Genomic DNA, 19,311 nt, shown 5'->3' on the forward strand with positions numbered 1-19,311 from the left:
TATTTTTCTAGGATTAAAAGTAAACGGGAACTCGGTACCGAGCTAACATATAAGATCCCTGCAGGCTGTATAACTACTATGTATGAGGAGTATCTTGTAGTGCATGCATATTCCTTCAGCTTTGCATTTCATTAAAGTCACGTTGTGCATTTTGAAGAGATTGATTCGCCGCTTGATGTCATTTAGATTTATTCGTGGTAGTGCTGAGGTTGATCCTACTAGATGGAATGCAGATGTTGCCCGATTGAGTAACTCGCGAAATCCCTGCATTTTGAAGATCTTGAGAGTTGTAGCACTAAGGTTGAGTAAGCTGCGGGGGATTGGGTAGTAAGCAATTAATTGAAGAGGTCTGTTGTTGTTATTGTCAAGATACTGTGACAAGATCATCAATTAATTAATTGAATGAATGAGTCTGTGATTGTATCCATCATATGTCCTTGAGCAGCGCTGTTCAATTGACAACTTGACATCAACTTACCCTAAGGTGAGTGGCAGATCAGACTCAACATAAAAAACAGCTCCATTAACCTCGCTACGTTACTCTAGCTCGACTTGTTTTTCATGCACATATCAGACTACGACCGTGATAGACAGCCAGCTAGCTAAATGCAGGTCTAAGGATACGAGCTGAAGGGATACTTTTATCTGCAGGGGTATTAAACGGACAAACCGAGTATCCATCTTTGCCATACGAGAGCCTTTTTCCCCGCCAATAAGGATTTATCGCTAAAAGAGACGTTTTACTTTTATGATGGGAATCGGAGGATATGACGTACAAAATGGTGAACCTCTTTGATATACGAGAAAATTGTTGAGCTGTTTTTCAATGCAGGGAGCAAAGCTCAGGTCGGTGTCCATGCCCAGAATGCGCTAGAAAGGTTCCATTCTATTCTTAGCGGCGCTAGACCCCGCTATACCGACAGTGACTTTTCATGTCAGCCCAGAAGGGCTGCTTTCTCTCAAAAGTGCATGTTATTGAGGCGTAGAAACGGTCTGGATCTGGGGATTTTGTCGGTGAAGGAAGGATTCAATCTAGACTAGTTAAAAGGGAAGCTTATACTAGGGACTAACTATGTGTTAGCTGCCCCCCTCGCGTTAATACGAATTGAGTTTTAGTGGATTGACAGCTGTAAATTAAGGATGATATGACAACGACAACGACAAGTGTCTGAGACGGCATCTCCACAGCTCTGACGTTGATAGAACAAGACGGAAAGGACTCTAGCTTAGGTACTATGGGAATGATTATCGTCTTTTGTCTTTGCTTGGCATGTATCCCGAATGGCCCGAGTCAAATTGCGGGGTGCCCGACTTGGCAATTTTAAACCCGGCATTGACAACCCGAAGCAAAGACCAAGTAGCTTGCTACACGAGAGATATTTCTGTAAGGTATCAATGCTCAAAGTATTAAATTAATGTTTTATGCATAGATTATACCTGGTTGCGCCGCAAAAGCCACACCCGCTGCGACATGTGTGTACCTGATTTGAAGTGAACCTGATCGATCGCCTGATGTGGGTGGATGGGGAATACGAGATTCGTCGATCACCTCGTGTTCCTCTTATCCACGAGGTCTGAAATGACAGGGTAAGTTATGGATCTGTTGTGTAGTAACTGGTAACTTTAAGGTGGGAACTACTCTGTACCTAGTTCACATTTGCTTCGACTAAGGAGTGGCCGAGGCTGGGCTGTTGTCAGAATAGTTGCATTGTTGCATTGCTGTCTTTCATCTCACCCAGCTTGGACTCTGTCGTCATGATTCACGAACTAACTGTGTCCACTTACTGACAAAGATATCTATATAAACATCCTCTTCTCTCCCTCAAATCCTATCTTCTCATCCTCATCACTCACTCACATCTTCATCCACACTCAACTCAACTCAACTCAACCACTTACAAACACATCCTTCAAAATGAAGTTCTCCGCTGCTGTCTTCACCCTCATCGCTGCCACTGGCGTCTCTGCTGCTCCCGCAGAGAAGACCGTCAACATGATGGCCGCCACTCCCCAATGGACCATCCGCGACGCCAAGCGCTACTGCCGCTCCGACGACTCCATCTGCAACTGGAAGTTCGGCATCGACACCGGCAACGGCAAGCCTTTTGAGTGCCGCTACGACGTCAAGGGCCCCGGTGCCTCCAAGAAGCGCGCCGGTGGTCCTTCCACCTGCGGTGACTACACCGTCACCTCTGGCTGGAGCGACCAGTTCGGCGCCGACCAGGGCTTCACCACCCTCTCTGTCGTCTCCAACTCCAAGCGCCAGATCATCTGGCCCGCTTACACCGACAAGCAGCTCGCTGGTGCCAAGATTGTCAAGCCTGATCAGTCTTACGCTCCTGCTTCTCTCCCCAAATAAGCGATTTCGCCAATGATTGCGACTATACGATAATGGTTGAACATATGGGGGAAGATTAAGAGGATTGGGGTTTTAGCTACATATTATGGCTACTTGGTACATATACAATACAATTCTTGCCTTTCGAGGCTGCGACTTTCACAAAAGAATATCGTTCCCTTGTTAGTTACTTGTGAAGTGATGACAGTGTAACATAATTGGTGCTTTGATCGGCCGAGAATGGACGGCTTTCGGCCGGTGCCTTGGCACTCGTCATTGTCATCCAGCCATCACTAAACATCGCAAAAAATTGTCGCGTGCACAATGGTTGGTGATGAGAATCTGTAGTGAATGTCTAGTTAATATTTGAGCCTTGTCAGTGTTTACATTGTGTGATCGCTCGTCCAGCGCTGATTGAGCGAGCCATTTTGCCAGTACTCTGCAAGTCACATGGCCATCCTACTCGCAATTGGGCTGGATAGATAGGCGAATTGGTACTCATCGTCAACACGCTCGGGTATCGTGAGTGCGATTAGCTTTAAGATCAATTAAGAGGTGCTTCTCAAGTTGGCTTGGGCTCCCTGGTAGCGCTAGGGGTAGTGACGCCAATTGATGTTCACGTGGGATGCTCCGTCGAAGAAGCATGATCCGGCCGATTGGGTAACTCAACTATCCTAAATGGACGTCTCTGGTCAACTTTGGGAGCGCATCTGGGTCCACGCATGAATGGAATGAGAAATCATTGTTGAAGTATATTCTTTCATCAATTCATCAAGGCCAGTATCACCTTTTGTTGTCCCGAAGTCCCTCCATAGCTGCCCACCCTGCAGACATGCCGACCCGTCGTCAAGTTCACTCAATGACATCGTTGGTACAGCTACAGGCCGCATCGCATTCACAAACAGCATCTACTGGGCACCAGAAAAATTGCCTTCTAAGCTTTAGGGTATAAAAATAAGTAGTCTAAGAACTATAGCCTAAGAAACATAAATTGACCTACTAATTTCATCTCTTATGCTTACAGCGGTCAATTTTTCTAATACCCTGAGGGACATCTCACAATCAAGAACGAGCATAGTTTATATTGTAGTAGTATTGGCCGAGCATTCAATTATAAAATCTGTATAGAATGCGATGCCCACAGACATACATCACACTATTCTATTCTGAACCAATCGGCTTGTCGGTTGAGTTGAGAAAACAGAACGTGACGCCTATCTGTGGGCTATCCAAGTCGTCCACATACAGGCAATCGCCTTGGACATCAAACAATGACAATAGCCTTGACTCTCCAACTCCATTCACCCGCACGAAAGAAAGAAAAAGATATAAACCTCGTAGTTCCCAGTCGAGGTTGTAATAAAACGCCAGATACAAAAATCGCTTAGTCGAATGCACACATCCAGACAAATGTTCCCAAACCACCTGCCAGAACAAGGAACGTGAGGATTCCAGCTCCTGCTTTATCAGCTGTCGTGATGGGTTCCGGCTCAGGGTTATCGTGTGAATCCTTTCCTGCATTGGGATCACCCTTGGAGATACCACCCGATTTGTTCGTCGCAGGTGGCTCAGCGTCTTCAATCAACAAACTCGACACAGCTGCCAACACATTCATTTGCTCGCCAGCTCCACTGGTCTCATCAACGGCTACATCAACGAACACACCACCACTCCAGTAAAAACCGCATGCGCGACCGGAATCACCACCTGTGCATTGCTTCACGGCGGCTTCGGTGGAGGTCTTGAGGACGGGAAGGATCTTCTTTGCGGTGAAGGGTGCGACTTGGGTTGTTACTGCTAACCAGCGGTGCACGTAGCCCTTGAAGGATAACATGTCGGTGGAGCAGGCGCCCTTGCGGCCTTCGCAGGGGACTTCGTACATGATGTTCTTGGGGAAGAAGTTCTTGAGGGTTGCGTCGAGGAGTTTTGTGAGGCGATCTTCCCAGACTGTGGATCCGTTTGTCTGCAGTTGTTAGTGACCATCTAACGATTGATCTGGATGGGAATGTACTTACAAAGTTGTACATGAACGCAGCGCCTTGAATGAGAATAGCAGCGTTATAAGAGAAAGTGGCCTTATTGATGTCGGTACAGTTTTTTCCAACGTGTCCACCATCGTAGACCAACCATCTCTCGTGATCAATGTAGTTGACGCCCCAGAGCCACTCCCACGTCTCCTCAGCATGTTTGGCGTAGGTTTCGTTTCCGGTGTATCGTGCAAGTCGAGCACCAATGTTGAAGAAGCATCCGTTGGCAATAGCTAAAACACATATTAGTCTAATAATCCTACAACATGACCTTTAATAAAACGCACTGTTCTTGTAATCGTATCCAGAATTGGTGAAAGGGATTTGCCATCGCATTCCACCGTTACACTCGTCGTCGTGTCGCTCAGGGTTAGCTTGTGTCGTCCAGACGGCCTGCGCCAGGGCGAGCCATTGAGCTTGGTCTTCGGGAGGGTTGGGGAATTTGTTTTCGGCTGCGAGCATGGCTGACATGCCCCAGAAGCCTTGATCGTCGTTTCCGAGGGAGGCACTGTGGTTGCTGGGCATGTAGTCGCGGCCTTCTCCTGTTTGATGAAGCATACCCTCCATCACCACCTTGTTGTAGCTTGAGTCGCCTGTGAGTTTCCAGTAATCTGATCTCATTAGCCACTTTCTTCCAATTAATGTCGCTGAGAGCAATTGAATACTTACCGATATATGTTCCCATCATAGCTCCTCCTTCCCACCAGTAGTAATCGCCCTTGTATTCTGTTGGAGGACCGGGCAAGATACCGGGAATCATACCCGTTGTGTTTCCGTCATATTGCAGCATGAGATCGTAAGCGAGTGTGCGCGCTGATTGTTTGATCTCCTCTACAATATTGTCAGTTTTTTGTCTTCAAATTACTCGTCGTTGTCGGTTATCGCGTACCCTTTGTTCCAATCTTGTAGTACTGTGCCTCGACTGATTGAACCAGAAGTCCTCCCAACAGCGTAGCTTGGGCGATGAAGCCCTTTGGTGAAGAAAACAACATGGCGCCTGAATGAGAGTTCACCTCTCTATGTGTTTGTTGAAAGATTTGTTGTCGATGTGCGAAGTCGGTGAATATGGTAGCAGCTTGTAAAGCGAGCGATAACAAGCACTGAAGATGCCGTCGATACCCGTCTAGTCCAGAACAGGATCAAAGAAAAGAGTCGAAGAGTAAAAAGCGAGTGTTACAGATCTATGCAGAAAAAGTAAAAGTAGAAAAGGAAATCCCTTCTAGAAAGTCAATCATGGGATGAACAGACAAAATATGATCGGAGAAAGGATGATGGGGGGAGATCAAAGGTGGGACGGGATTCAAAAAGCGGAGGGGGACGGTAGCCGGGAATCCTTTTTTCACCGTTCAAAACACGAGCAAGGGGGGAAAAGGGAAATGGAGATGGCCATATTGGTTACGAGCCAAGGGTCTGGGCATCGGGGCAGTGCAGCTTGTATCAAACAACTTCTTGGCGGCTATCAAAAGAGGTAGACAATGAATGGACTAGAGTAGAGTTGCCAAGACGAGCCAAACTGGGACATGGGGACATGGACATGGGGGGTTATTGGTAGGCCAAGGGCTTGGCAGAAGGAGGGAGCGTTTGTATTGGCAGTTTTTCACGCAATTGATCTTGGAGTAAAGCGTGATGCCTTGATTTGCAGTGCATTAGTTGATGCAGCTGATGGTATTCAAGAGTATTGTCTCTAGCAGTCTACAAAGTGAGAGAATGTCACCCCGAGATGAGACTCTTGGGCAGGTCCATCACAATCACAGAGACAAAATAAAGCCAAGATCTCCTTTGCTAAAGCGAGATTGGAGATTGAGGCTGGGGGAGACTGACACAGGCCACGCAAGCCCTTGCAGATAAGACACTACCTTTAGTTTATACTAGTCATGGTGGTAATTATATGTATCTCTCTACTATTGCCCCCTATCACGCTAAACTTTAATGCGCCGAAACTCCCTTCTTCTCCACACCAACACGACTAATATCACACAAGATTGGTCCCATCCCCTGGTATGCTTAAATATTACCTTATTCTAGAGTCGGACCAGTGAAACCAACAATTCATGTCTCTGAGTTTATTTTTCTTTCCCTCAGTCTCAGTAAGACAGAACGCGTCAACTGAACGAGAGTAACAAAGATACACATGTCTCAAGAATAAACGAGTCATAGAGTTCTTGGACAGATAAAAACTTGATTGACCACAACAGTGCTAAGACTGCTAATACTATACCCATTTGATCCAGGGGCTTCTTGGCAGCCCGTCATTATCTTGGCGTCGCCGTAATTGACTGACCTTGGCCTGACCCGAACGTCCCGGCATTAGTGAACACGTGCTCTGTTTGGTTCCGTCGTATGTGTGTGTGTACATGTATCTACGGAATATAAATAAACCCGTATTCATGCTGTGTGTTGTGTAACTCGGATACGCGCCAAGCTCAAACATACGCGTGTCTCGTCTTGGGGGTTTACGTGTTTTGAGTTGGTGAGAAATGAGCCAAGACTGTTGACAAGACATGTTTCACCATGTAACCATCAATTGACTTTTAGTAACAATGCCGTGGGCAACGGCGTGAACTAATGTGGCTGATCAATTGTCTCCAACCCCGTTGATGACTCCATCGAGATGCTTTTTACCCGCCACGGTTTTGTGTCGCGTTTTCAGCCACATCGTCATATGCGAGGCTCTATCCACTCTGAGAAATCAGAAATGTCTCATCGTGAACTTCATGCGATAACCTGCACTTGCTTCGTCGTCTTTATCTACCATGACTTTGATATGCAGACTGAAACATGGAGTCGATATTTTGATGACTTTAAAAATCGTATATAAACCCACCAGTAAAATTGCACATTTTAATATTTCGTTGATATGAGTATCTTTTTGTTTTCTTACCGCTTCACATGGTGTTTTTTTTTATTTTTTTTATTCCAGGACAGAAGAGATGCTCACAACAGACCCCCCTTAGATGTACAGAGTACAGTATTGAAAACAGAATAAATTTTATATGAGACCTACCAAGTACAAAGTGGTTACTTCTATCGTGGATTAATTTTGTCCTCACTCTGGGGTAGGCAAGTGATAGCGTAATAACATCAGTGTGTTGGTTGAGAACGTTGCGAACGTCCAATAATGTTCTAATGCTGGATTAGGTAAACACCAAGACCACACGAAATGTCCCATCAAGACATGACCAACAATTGTTTTTACATTCTCTTACACCGCCCTTTTCTTGCAACTTCCGCTCGATCGATATGGCCGCTTCACTTTCAGAAATGATAGATCTTGTATGGAAATCCCCAAAGTTTCCAAGGCCACCACCTGGAACCAAGAGGCGCGTCCTTGATAGGATGCTCCCTGAAAACTTCAAATACTTCAGAAACTGGGGGTTCACAATTTATCGCACATACTACGGTCCCGAATCAGATGAGCCCTGGAATACGCTTCTCCGAGTCTTGACGCAGCAAACCCGTCTTGCACTTGGCTATCATGGAAACAGACAAGGTCCGGGAGCAGGATCATCGATGGAATACTAGTTACCATGGTGCAGACGAGACCTTATACTCAAGTCAGATAGAGATCATGAAGAGGCTTTTTCGTCTGTTTCCGCGAGAGGATCCGGACTTACTTACTGGTCTCGATATCGCCGGTATACGAAAGCTTTGCCTTGAAGAAGGAGAGCAAGCCGAAAGTGAAAAGAACATGGCTGGTACCCGCTTAAACTTTGTACTTGTTGCAGACAAAGGAATCCTCAAAAACATTGCGAACGACATATTCGTTGTCAAGACAGTTGGCTATGACTGGGACCCAATTCAGCATCGTGGGGTAGTTGGCTGTGACTGGGACCACCGTGGGAGTTGGGGTTGGATGAGGCTAGCAACAGGTGATTTGCTAGAGCTTTGGGAAATGATTCTTGAAGCGGATGAGATCAGTATTAGCAAGTACTTTGAGCTTGGTTTTAGTGGCTCAGAGGAAGATCTCGAGAAGCATATTTGGCTTGGGGCTGGATCTTTCTTACCTTTGGGAGACTGCTCTCGGGTCCAGACTTCGGGCGAACACGATAAAAGTGGTCGATTCAAGTTCGATCCCTAGCATCAATAAGCTCAAGGATATCGTCTTCCTGAGATAAGTGTATTTGGTCCTTGACCGATGGGTTGGCAGTAGATGCAAGACGAATAAGTCTCAATAGTAAATGCCTTCAGACCTTCTGAACCTATGGAGCATAATGTACATAGGGCACCCAGTGCGCTTTAACTCTTCTTTGAGTATGGGATTTACAACTTATCGAATATCTTGGCCGGCCGCTTTGCTGGTTATCCTCCTCGCACTCTAATAGACCGGTTGGCAAGTCAACTTTCATAGAAATGGAACCTGCCACTGGAGACACCGTGGAAAGCCACTCATTCATGAACCGGACTCAAGCAAAGTGCAGAGCTTCGCTAACTGTACGATCAGTCATATTTCTGCCTCCAAGATTTCCATAGACAGCCTCTGCCATTTCCGCACAGGCGTCATCATAAAGGTCCCCAAAAGAAAAAATGAGATGGTAAAACCCGGCTATCTGACATGCCGTGAGGAGACGGATTGCTTTATCAGCCAAATCTGGCATGTTATTAACAGCTGTCAAACAGGCAGAAAGATATCTGAGAAACGGCATGTTTCCTTGGACATTATGCTCTCGAAGTTATCCAACAGTCAAGACACCATCTTCAAGAAGGAGCCCACTTTGGGAGGGGCCACGAGCGTCTGATCGGCCGTGACCAGCAAAGTGGAAGATATGAGAACCAAGTTCCGCTAGTACCGCTGCAAAGGTTTGGTCGGGAAGTTGCAAAGGTTCCAGGTAAAGCTGAGAGCAGGCATTTTGAACGATAGTAACCTCACTCCCAGCGTTCTCAAGTGTGCTTCGATTTGGCGTTTGTGTCATGGCTGCTAGAAGGGCCTTGCCAAGCAGACCGTTTCCAGAGGAATTAGCGAGTTTGAACTCTGACTTTCTGCTTTGGACAAAACTCCTTAGGGATTGGCAATACGAAGAGATGATCCGATCGAGGACTGTTTCCTTCAAGTCATTGATGTGACTCCCTGCCTATGAATGGGCAATTGAGTCAAGGTCCCGGTGAGTATCCAGAAGAGATGGAGAAGCTCTTAGTCCTCGATTCGCTCATCCACTTCAAGTTCCTCTAAAATCGGCTCAGTAATCGTATCCCAAAGCCAATCAAGTAATGTGGGCTTACAGCCCCGAGCTCGGCTAGCTAGCTACCATTTTCGCCCACCCTTCCGACGCAAGCTGGCATGGCATGCTTTCAACCTTCATGTCAATGCCCAGCCATGAGTCTCTCGGCTATAACCGGTGCGATATCTCGAGCGACGTCTCTGTTGGGTTTCCAAGACAGCTGGAGGACAAAAGAGAAACCCCGACCTCGACTCCCAAAGATAAGAAGACTAGAACAAGCATATGCCATACTCGCGGTATTGACACGACTTCACTCGAATCACATTCTCAACCCTCTTTCGACAGTCACAAACGACAGTTCATGCTGAAAACCCCTATCAAGCACCTATACGTTATGGTAACCCGGACTTATTCTTCTTCAAAGGACTCTGAAGTGGTAGTGGTAGCCTGTTGATTCCGGCCTTCTTTCATCCAGCGAGTGGGCATCTGATTCTATTTGCTGGTGAGATCCTTGAAGTTAATGTTGAGATGAATATTGGGCAGACCCATATTATGCTTCCGAAGGCGCTGATAAAACGGTATCGCGATTGCAAAGGGTGAGGCTTAGGATTGAAACAGTCTATAATTTCGAGTCACATTTTACTCGTGGATGGATCTGTGGACAGCGTTTCACAAGGGCAAATACATAGGAAGCGATTCCCATCACAACGTTCTCTCCCAATCGATGTCGAGTTCGTCTACTGGGATCAATGCCAGAAATAGGTCATCAACAACTCACAAAGGGCTTGTGCGAACACCCTTTTGTGGAACTTTCTACAACAGCCGAACCGAGTACCTTTACTATTGTAATTGAGGCTGATGGTAAATACCAGGTAGACCATGGCAAGACTATGAGATTCAGGCAAATATCGAAGTTTCTGGGAGACAGAGGCAGTTAGGTACCTTACCTCATTGATGTTGTCGGCCATTTAGCAACTTTCCGAGTCGAAAATGACAAGTGATAAAGTCCATCGTCAGACAACGTCGCACAACGAAACAAAGACTCGTCCGTCTTGGGGCCGGTGGAACCTCAAGTAATGCCTTGGAGTCGTCCCTGAACGAGTCCAACTTGGGGTTCTCCCATTCGAAGATCTGCGTAGTCATTTTTGCAACAGTGGTCCATTCCGCCGACACCAGCGATAACACATGTACAGACCTCTGTGTAGATAACAACAAGAAAGCGGCCTGGAGGACAGCCACCGTGATAGAAACCCCGTGGTTTGATGTCAGGACCTGGCCCGCGGTCTTTGAACGTCTGAAATTGTGCGAAAAGAAGGTTCTTTTTGCCGGTATCGCAGCAGAACTTGCGAAACGGCTTCCTAATGATATTCTGGCCGAAGTAATTCTTCTTGGCGTTGCACCGTCCACTTCCAGGGCTGACTAGGCTATGAGCTCTCCCATGTTCTTGTTGCCTAGAGGATTGGGCAGTCTTCCTGTGCGTCTCAATCCGGATACTGACCCTTCACATGTATTGTAAGCCTTTGTGTTTACTACATCGGTAGTAACTCTGCTCCCCATCATAGTACCCGTGAAACAGGCTCTGTGACATCAACATCTAAGAATTTGAAGACAGGTCCGTGTAACAGTAGCAATGGGGTAGTGGTGTGATAGTGACTTCAGCAGCGTGGGTACGACAGGTTATGTCAGCACTACTAGTACTCAACTCAATGTAAAAGACGGGAATAACATCGCCAGCAACATTTTGGCAGGTAATGTATCTCTACTGTGGTGCCGTTCCTCGTTATCTGGTATGGAGTAATGTGATTATAAGAGGTACTATAGTGAAAAGCATGCTGTCCATGTACCGGAAATAATGCCCGGGAAACATCATCTAGTCACCTCAGACAATCTGCATGGTCGTTGATTGGATTTGGCCTTATCGCTGATATTTGTAGCTGAACTTGTGGACTATTATTGCGTCGGTTACAATATCTCCAGAAATTGAGAGTGATTTGAAGATTGCTGACATAGTGTCTTAGGTAGGGCTGACGGGTCTAGTTCAAGTTAGTTAGCTCGGAGCAACCACAGATGCGACTGGATAACGTATGACTGCTGATCGAGACCACAACTCCAGCTAGTGATAGTCATACTAGTTATTCCCTTAGTCGAGAACCTTAGGACTTGGTCAAAGCGGCGAGCAATGCACCCTGTCCAGTAACCTGAGAGGCTGTTCTTTCTCGTCGGTGCTAATACAAGACCAGGGATATTTCGTATTTCAGGAGAAAAAGCAATGTTGGGTTTAGTCTACCAGTTCAAAGTGTAGATCATTTCCAAGAAGCCAATGTGCCCCAGGATTTGTGTATAAGCAGGAAAATAGAGTTTAATGCCCAACTGTCTAGCTTGAGGCACAGCAGTCTTTTTGTTGCAAACGGCTCCCACATTCCCTCGCCTCGCGTTAGTATGTCTGGATATGTCTAATTGAAACGCTAGGACCCTGTCTGAGCACAATGATTATTGCTTATACCCACCAATTGGGGAGTAGCACAGAGTACTTTTTATACTATTCTTCAACGATGTAACCCAAAGCGGCTGGAAAGGATAGGAATGCCAAGCTGGAGGCGTAAGTAGATGTAAGGGCCCTACCCAAAGGTACTGTAAGTAAAATCTTTTATTTATTTATATATCCTTGTGGAGAAACCCTAATTTTTAATACATTTTAAGTGAACAACACATGTTGTTTACTTATGATGGATAGCTCTACTTACTCTTCTAACCGCAACCTTTCCAGTATTCTAATTGCCCCTCATGCTACACTCAGTGTCATTGCTAATGTTTTTGTTTTCTTGCGACTTTATACCTCTCGATATGTTACAAAGACTCCGTGGAAAACTGATGAATATATCGCTATAGCTGCATTGGTAGGGTTTCCCCATAAGTTTGACTTGATGTAGTATTTTACTAACTTGCAAAGGTGACAAGCCATGCTCTTCTTATTTCTGAAGGTTTCGGTAAGTCTACTGATGTTATGTCTGTTAGCTGTGATGTTCGCGATATTAACTAGAGGCAGCGGTGCATTATGGCTATGGAGAAAATATCACCAAAGTTCAGGAAGAATTCGATGGCGGACTTACCAACTTCTTCAAGGTATGTATTTCCGTCTTGTGGCCATGTAGCCCCCTCATTAATACTTATTAATAGTCTGTCCTTGCTGTTGAAATCTCCTACGGCTTTGCATGTCCGCTATCAAAGATAGCAGTTCTCGCTATGTACTATCGTATCTTCATTACATCAACGTTAATCCGTTATTCTACATACATGCTGGCTTCTATGATGGCTAGTTGGGGAGTTGCTGTAATACTAGTAAGCAGTACGTCACCTTAGAACCATCTTCACCCTTTCTTGTTCGTGAGCTTGAGAGCCTGTGGCTATTGAGAATTTATTCTAACTACTGATAATAGTCTTCACCTGTAACCCAGTTGAGGGCTACTGGGATCACTCGATACCGAGCAAATGCATCGACTCGAACAAATTCTATATTGGAATCACGATTCCCAACATCATTTTCGACCTCGTTACTGTTGCCCTTCCAATCCGTGAGATTTGGCGGTTGCAGATGGGCAGGGATAAGAAATGGGCTCTTACATCTATATTCCTAATGGGTGGCAGGTATGTGTTGAAGTACCGCTTAGATGTCCACCTGCTAATGAGTCTGTCGTCCAGTGTTGTACTTGCCTCGGTTGCGCGCCTAGTTTTATACCTCATCTTCAAGACATCAGAAAACATCACCCAAACTCTTCTCTATGGAAACCTAGCGTCTTCAAGCGAGATCTGCCTCGCTATCATTGCAGCCTGTATGCCGCCGTGTGCACCACTTTTGAAGCGTATTTTAATCAAGATGACTACTGCTATGAGTACCTCAAAGTCAAAGCAAGAAGGAGAGTCCAACAATACCGATGATAAGAACAGGCTTGCCACACTGGTTACAATTGGACAAAAGTCCAGCCGTGGGAAGAATACGACAACTGTACACGGTGGTAGCGAGTTTCATGGTTCCTTTGAACGCCTTGATGATAGTGGAAGTTTGCAAGGGTCGACCGATGGCTTATACGTAAATGACTCTGGTGAGACAGACGACAAGTCAGGGAAGTGGTCTAAGATAGATGTGAGGCGTGAAGTGGCAGTTGAGAGTACTGTGGAAGACATTCCAATGAGAACCCTCCAGTAGAAACCTGATGAGATACGCTTAGATATGTATATTTCTATTATAAACCATGTTCATCAATATACCATACCACTCAAAGTAAGTGAAAGGGTACCAGGACGTAAGATATCATGACATTTACCAAGTCTAGAAACCTCAGAACAAATCTGCATGACTCACATACTCGATATAGGAAGAGAATCAACTGGCTTTAACCCATCCGGCACTCAACTCCGTTAGTCTGGGTCCAGTCGTTTATCTAAGCGCTTATCTTAGAAGATGCCAATCCCCAAGCTTGGACATCGAAGGATTCACTCTCCACAGTAAGATTCAGCTCGGCTCTCCACTCGCCGATTCTAATTGGAACAAATTTCACGATAGTCTTGATTTGGTGACTTGGATCTTAATATTCGCATCATTCTTAAGTAATGATAATCTTCCGGCAATACTTAAACCTTCACCCCAGATGGGACCTGTTCCTCCAATGCCGATATACGAGACGATCATCATCTGTGCCTTGTTTGGAACCTTTGTGGATAGCATCCTTCGATTCTTGGCAGACACATCTTTGTTCGCGTATGAAGACATGACGTGTTCTTCAATAGTCTGATTAGAAGCACTGTGAGATGTATAAGTAAGTGATACTCGCATGTCTCTTACTTCCAAGTCATTACTCAAATCCTCCATCTTTCTTCCCTAATACAACTTACTTATCTCACAATGAAGTTTCCAATTACAAAGCTGTTCACCCTCCTTGCTGTTACCCAAAGCGCATCAGCTTGGTTTGGTACGCATCTCCTATCTCATAGTAACCATATCTTGTCTAACCTATGTAGTGAGATTCATGAACGAAGACAACAACTGCGAAGTCGGTGGGGAAACAGAGTACCAGATCTTCACCGGTGAAAAGTTTGATTGCTACAACTTCGGTGCTAGTTTGAACGACGGCACTGAATGCGAACACTGGATAAAAGGTGGCGGCGAGAAGATTGGGGAGTGCAAGGGCACATTCCCTGCGAAGTCAGCCAAACCCAAACCTGATACAGGCTCTGTCTGCCGATTTTATTCAGCCAACGACTGCAGTGGCATTGGAGACTATGGAGATGAAAAGTCGTGTATCTCCGTAGGACAGCTGACTGGAGATGGTTCTAGCGTTCCTCAGCGTATTGCATCGTTCAGATGTGTAAGTTTACCGTTGGGATCTGATTGACTGCTTTGCTAATGGTTAATCTTGTAGGAAAACACCGAGTAATCGGCTTAGAGGAGATATAAGGCACAGCTGAGATGTGTGAATCAGTGGTTCTTTAGAAGTCGGAAATTCATCTATTATCTTTATAAATGTACCATCTTTAAATTAGAGTTTAACCTAATAGGAGAACATAATATCTATCACTAATTAGAAGTTAGTCATTATCAGAATGCCACTAAATTTGTTGCTTGTTTAACGAGTTTCGACTTTGAGATTAAAATATCCTCTTAAAAATCTTTATGAGTTAATTTGTTTAAGATCCATTTTTTCGTGATTAGATTAAAGTCGAAGTCAAGCTTCCAGATATACTGTATTAACTCGAGACATTGGTTTCTTCAAAAATGCAGAGCTTATACGGGCAATGTAAAGAGCTCTTATAGGTCTGAATAAATGGAGATGGTCTCTATTTCCGTATAATAGCCAGCCAAGTCAATAGCAAAGGAGACTTTCAGTGGGTTTCTGAAAGATCCACCGAAAAAGCGCCAGTTTATGCTATCCAATTTCACGAGTTGATACGGTAATTCCATGAGACAAAAAGCAGATTCTCAATACTGATGCAAGTCGGGCGAGGGTTCATACAGTCTCGAAGACCAGTAGATTAATCAATATTAACGCTGATTTTAGCACAATACTAGGCTGCATAAGCATAATAATAAGATTCTCACCTTCCCCACTGCGGAATCAAGTAGCGCATCACGACGTCATAAAACATAGTCAACATCTTGTAGGTATCTGTTCACGACTATTTTGCAGGCATTCGCTCAGACGGAGGAAATTCGTTCCGCTGTGTGGATGCCCTTGTTTTCAGCTGAGTGGCTACCTTGGTTAGCGATCCAGTCAATACGAAAACTCCAAGCGTAGGCTAGCCCAACTTAGACCCGACAACTGGTGGAATGATCACAGGGCATCCCGATTCTTATACGTCTTGGATGTTTAGGGAAATAATCACGCAAATGACCAACAATTGAGGACTGACAAGAGCGCCTCACGGTAATGAATAGGGTCAGCCTCGGTAACAAACAAGTATTTAAATAGAATACATAGACAAGTTCTCGAATTCATAATCAGAACTCTATCGAGCATTATCACCTATCTTTATCACCATGCCTCTTCCCAATGAACCTGTCAACGTTACTGGTGGCTGCTCTTGCGGCGCCATCCGTTATCGTGTCGCCGTTCCATCCATCGACGAACGTCCCCTCCATCCAATGATGCCTCCAGCAGTCGGGATCAAGCTTCCATCGACCTTTACATGCCACTGTAACGACTGTCGCAGGGCAGCCGGTGCATTTCTTGCTACTGGCCTGGTCGTCATTCCAGCACCTATGCTCACTGTATCCGCCACAGCACCCTCTTCAGAGACAGAGATTGTATCTGGCCGCATTGTCGATCCTACGGCAGAGGACTATGACGCAGAGAAGGCTGACGCCGAACGTCCTCCTTACGTCCCAGCCGTAGATGTTCTCCGTGCAACAGGCGAGAATAAAACCTGGCTGCGTTTCTTCCACTCCATTACGGCCAGCGCTGCTATATCACGCAGCTTTTGTGGTCGTTGTGGAACGCCCTTGTGCTATCACTTGAAGCTTGCACCCGAATTCTGCTATCAAGGGAAAATGCCTGAGGGCTGGTGTGATTCTTTCCATCTGAGTCTTGGATCTTTTGATCGGGAGTTTCTGGAGAAGGATTGGTTCAATCCTATTAGTGAGGGAATGTTCAAATACGGTACACCTATGAGCAGATGTGTTTCTGCAACTGCCAAGGGATTGAAGGATCTGCCCAAGAGGGGGGAGTTTATGGATGCAGTGCCGGAGGTGGAGTTGGCAGCTTTGAGAGATTGAATCGGTTTTCAGGTTGAGGGCAGTTTATTTGGCAAGGCAATACAAATGAAACTTGAGAGAGATCTATCTCATTAGATCGTCTTATACTTCTCCAAGTAGATTCTAATCCAGTAAAATGTCCTATATATTAAAGCCCCAGGTTGATCTTGCCTCATGCGTACTCATTCCAGGTTAATTTCAACATTAGGATAGTTCGGTAAAACGCCCACAAGATGTCCGGATATACTCGCATAGAACTAATCGAACGACGCTGATGGCAATTATCCGTCTTTCATAAGCCACAACCTTCTTGAAATAACTCTACTTGCATGTCACAAACAGTTGATTGGGTCTGGTGGCCCCGCTTCTCTGTCTTATATAGGTAGGTCAACAGCGATCTGGTCATCCTAGATATTGATGAATCAGCATAATGGCAACACCTGCCTTTACCGGTATACCCTGCATGGCCATTTGCAAGAATCAGGCTACCTTGTGAATGCAGAAAACCCTTTCTGTGACAATAAACGACTGGTTTAGGCTGTGATCCCCATGTCTCACACAGTCATCAAGGTTCCGATAAACAAATCTGGATTTATTTATATAGGACTGAGGTCACGCAAAAAATCAGAGTAGCTATATTGGAGGATGCATTCTATGCCCTTATATGTTCTTAGCAATGACCTACAAAAAGAACCAAGTCGAAGCTACCTCGGCCCAGAAAGCGGATTTCACCGATATTTATAACCAACAAAACCCGAGGGCTTATTTCACCACCTTGGCCCCCCTCGAGTATACAATTCCGCAACAAGTACGTCCCTTATTCCAGAGACTTCATCAACTCTCTTCTCAGGCTACGAGAGCTTCAGCAATCTTGGACGTCTGCTGCTCATACGGTATCAACGGAGGTCTGCTACGGCACCACTTGGACCTTGGCACTTGGACAGCCCATTACACAAATACGAGTCCCGAAAAACAAATCCAGGCAGACAAGAAACTCTTTGCAAGTCGGCAGCGGTCTCCCAAACCCATAGTGTTCGGGCTTGACAAGGCAGAAAATGCTCTTCGTTATGCATTAGACGCCGGCTTGATTGATAATGGATGGGCAGAGGATCTAGAAGTCCAGGATCCTTCTCCCAATCTCTGCAGGGCACTGAAGGATGTGAGTCTCGTTATCAGCACAGGTGGTGTGGGCTATGTGACATCTCGTACCTTTGCTCGCATCATGGCTGTGGTCGGCAAAGGCAAAGTTTGGGTTGCTAGTACCGTGATTCGGACTGCCTCCTACAATGACATCGCGTCCGCCTTGAAACAATACGGCCTTGTAACGGAGAACCTCCCGGGACTTGTGCTACGCCAGCGTCGTTTCGCGTCAGCCCAGGAGCAGAATGACGCTGTTGCACATGTGCTTGCGCGTGGACTGGACCCAATTGGTTACGAGGATCAGGGTTACCTTTGTGCTGAGGTTTTCGTATCTCGCCCAGTTGAATCAACTTCAATGCCACCGATAGCAGAGCTGGTCGCGGAATTCGGCTGTATGAGAAATGGAATCTGATAGGTACACCTCAAACAGAACCATAAGAAAGAATGAACAGTTTGAAGTTCACCAATTTGCTATTTAAGGATGCAGTGCCTGAGGACGAATTGGAAGCTTTGAGAAATTAATCTGATCCTGGGTTAAGACTAGTTTGTTTGCTGAGACGATACAATTGGAATTGAAGGGATATTTCATTAGGCCAACTTAGTTTTCTTACAGTGGATTCTAATTGTCTGACCGTAGGCTAGAGTCGTTTTTAAAGAACATGGCAGCATTGGCGACATCCTCGATCTCGGCTACGCTGAATGAGCTAGCACATCCTGGAGGAAGGTGATGCAGTAGTGAGAGTGATGTCAAATTAAGCACCATAGCGCGAGTAACATTGTATTGGAAAAGCGTGATAAGGCAGTGATCTACCGAGAGTGGAAAAGCAATCGCATGAGGTAGTTGGCCTGGCGTAGTAAACGTCGAGTAAGGCTGACGTGGTGGTATAAGCTTCTGTGTCTTTGACTAAGACTCCGCCGTCTACTTTTGGTATTATATCTCATAGTATTGAGCTTTTCTATTGCGAATTCTCTAGTGACTCAATTGCAGGCGAGCTGTGTTCACTTGTGTCCTATCTGGGTTGGTTGACGCCAGCGAGCATGCTATAACCTTCACAGTATAGACTGGTGTTATGAGCTTCTGTGTTAGATTTGGCAGTTACTCTTTTTCTATTTCCCGAAAGTTTGTTAGATGGGCTATTGACAAAAGAAACCTGTAGGTTGCTTCTACTGCAAGGAGTAAGGGTAGAACTCACGCCAAGCTCTCTGTCGAATGCGGTTCGATCTCTTCTTTCTTTCTATTGGGTCTATGATACCGCTCCAATCATCCCCATTATATAGCATCTTGGAGAAACTCATATAAAACCACAATACTAGGTTCAATCAACTCAGCTTTACAAAGTAGCTGGGACGGTCAATTGGCTTCATGGACGCAATAGCATACAGCTATGTTTAATGACACTTTAA

The 19,311-nt window shown here is 45.5% G+C and overlaps 8 protein-coding genes across 8 annotated transcripts; 6 read left to right on the forward strand and 2 right to left on the reverse strand.

Moving 5' to 3' along the window:
* Positions 1-1,915: 1,915 nt before the first annotated feature.
* FSST1_007045 (uncharacterized protein) lies at positions 1,916-2,359 on the forward strand (the record flags this gene model as incomplete). Its single annotated transcript, XM_083236617.1, has 1 exon — positions 1,916-2,359. One exon carries the CDS (start codon positions 1,916-1,918, stop codon positions 2,357-2,359), a length of 444 nt encoding a protein of 147 aa, XP_083083006.1.
* Positions 2,360-3,722: 1,363 nt separating this feature from the next.
* On the reverse strand, positions 3,723-5,357 carry FSST1_007046 (glycoside hydrolase; the record flags this gene model as incomplete). Its single annotated transcript, XM_083236618.1, has 5 exons — positions 3,723-4,301; positions 4,354-4,598; positions 4,653-4,976; positions 5,035-5,196; positions 5,255-5,357. 5 exons carry the CDS (start codon positions 5,355-5,357, stop codon positions 3,723-3,725), a joined length of 1,413 nt encoding a protein of 470 aa, XP_083083007.1.
* Positions 5,358-7,605: 2,248 nt separating this feature from the next.
* On the forward strand, positions 7,606-8,443 carry FSST1_007047 (uncharacterized protein; the record flags this gene model as incomplete). Its single annotated transcript, XM_083236619.1, has 2 exons — positions 7,606-7,855; positions 7,902-8,443. The coding sequence occupies 2 exons, from the start codon at positions 7,606-7,608 to the stop codon at positions 8,441-8,443; spliced, it is 792 nt and encodes a 263-aa protein (XP_083083008.1).
* Positions 8,444-9,035: 592 nt separating this feature from the next.
* On the reverse strand, positions 9,036-9,275 carry FSST1_007048 (uncharacterized protein; the record flags this gene model as incomplete). The annotated part of the gene is made up of 1 exon (XM_083236620.1): positions 9,036-9,275. One exon carries the CDS (start codon positions 9,273-9,275, stop codon positions 9,036-9,038), a length of 240 nt encoding a protein of 79 aa, XP_083083009.1.
* A 2,972-nt stretch (positions 9,276-12,247) lies between these two features.
* FSST1_007049 (uncharacterized protein) lies at positions 12,248-13,725 on the forward strand (the record flags this gene model as incomplete). The annotated part of the gene is made up of 6 exons (XM_083236621.1): positions 12,248-12,418; positions 12,472-12,508; positions 12,562-12,644; positions 12,699-12,867; positions 12,959-13,166; positions 13,221-13,725. The coding sequence occupies 6 exons, from the start codon at positions 12,248-12,250 to the stop codon at positions 13,723-13,725; spliced, it is 1,173 nt and encodes a 390-aa protein (XP_083083010.1).
* Positions 13,726-14,421: 696 nt separating this feature from the next.
* On the forward strand, positions 14,422-14,953 carry FSST1_007050 (uncharacterized protein; the record flags this gene model as incomplete). Its single annotated transcript, XM_083236622.1, has 3 exons — positions 14,422-14,488; positions 14,538-14,884; positions 14,939-14,953. 3 exons carry the CDS (start codon positions 14,422-14,424, stop codon positions 14,951-14,953), a joined length of 429 nt encoding a protein of 142 aa, XP_083083011.1.
* Positions 14,954-16,053: 1,100 nt separating this feature from the next.
* FSST1_007051 (GFA family protein) lies at positions 16,054-16,788 on the forward strand (the record flags this gene model as incomplete). The annotated part of the gene is made up of 1 exon (XM_083236623.1): positions 16,054-16,788. The coding sequence occupies one exon, from the start codon at positions 16,054-16,056 to the stop codon at positions 16,786-16,788; it is 735 nt and encodes a 244-aa protein (XP_083083012.1).
* A 655-nt stretch (positions 16,789-17,443) lies between these two features.
* FSST1_007052 (uncharacterized protein) lies at positions 17,444-18,429 on the forward strand (the record flags this gene model as incomplete). The annotated part of the gene is made up of 2 exons (XM_083236624.1): positions 17,444-18,299; positions 18,395-18,429. The coding sequence occupies 2 exons, from the start codon at positions 17,444-17,446 to the stop codon at positions 18,427-18,429; spliced, it is 891 nt and encodes a 296-aa protein (XP_083083013.1).
* Between the last annotated feature and the right edge of the window lie 882 nt (positions 18,430-19,311).

Source organism: Fusarium sambucinum, chromosome II, assembly GCF_050947815.1.
Source record: "Fusarium sambucinum isolate potato_lamoka chromosome II, whole genome shotgun sequence".
In the NCBI taxonomy this organism is placed as follows: domain Eukaryota; kingdom Fungi; phylum Ascomycota; class Sordariomycetes; order Hypocreales; family Nectriaceae; genus Fusarium; species Fusarium sambucinum.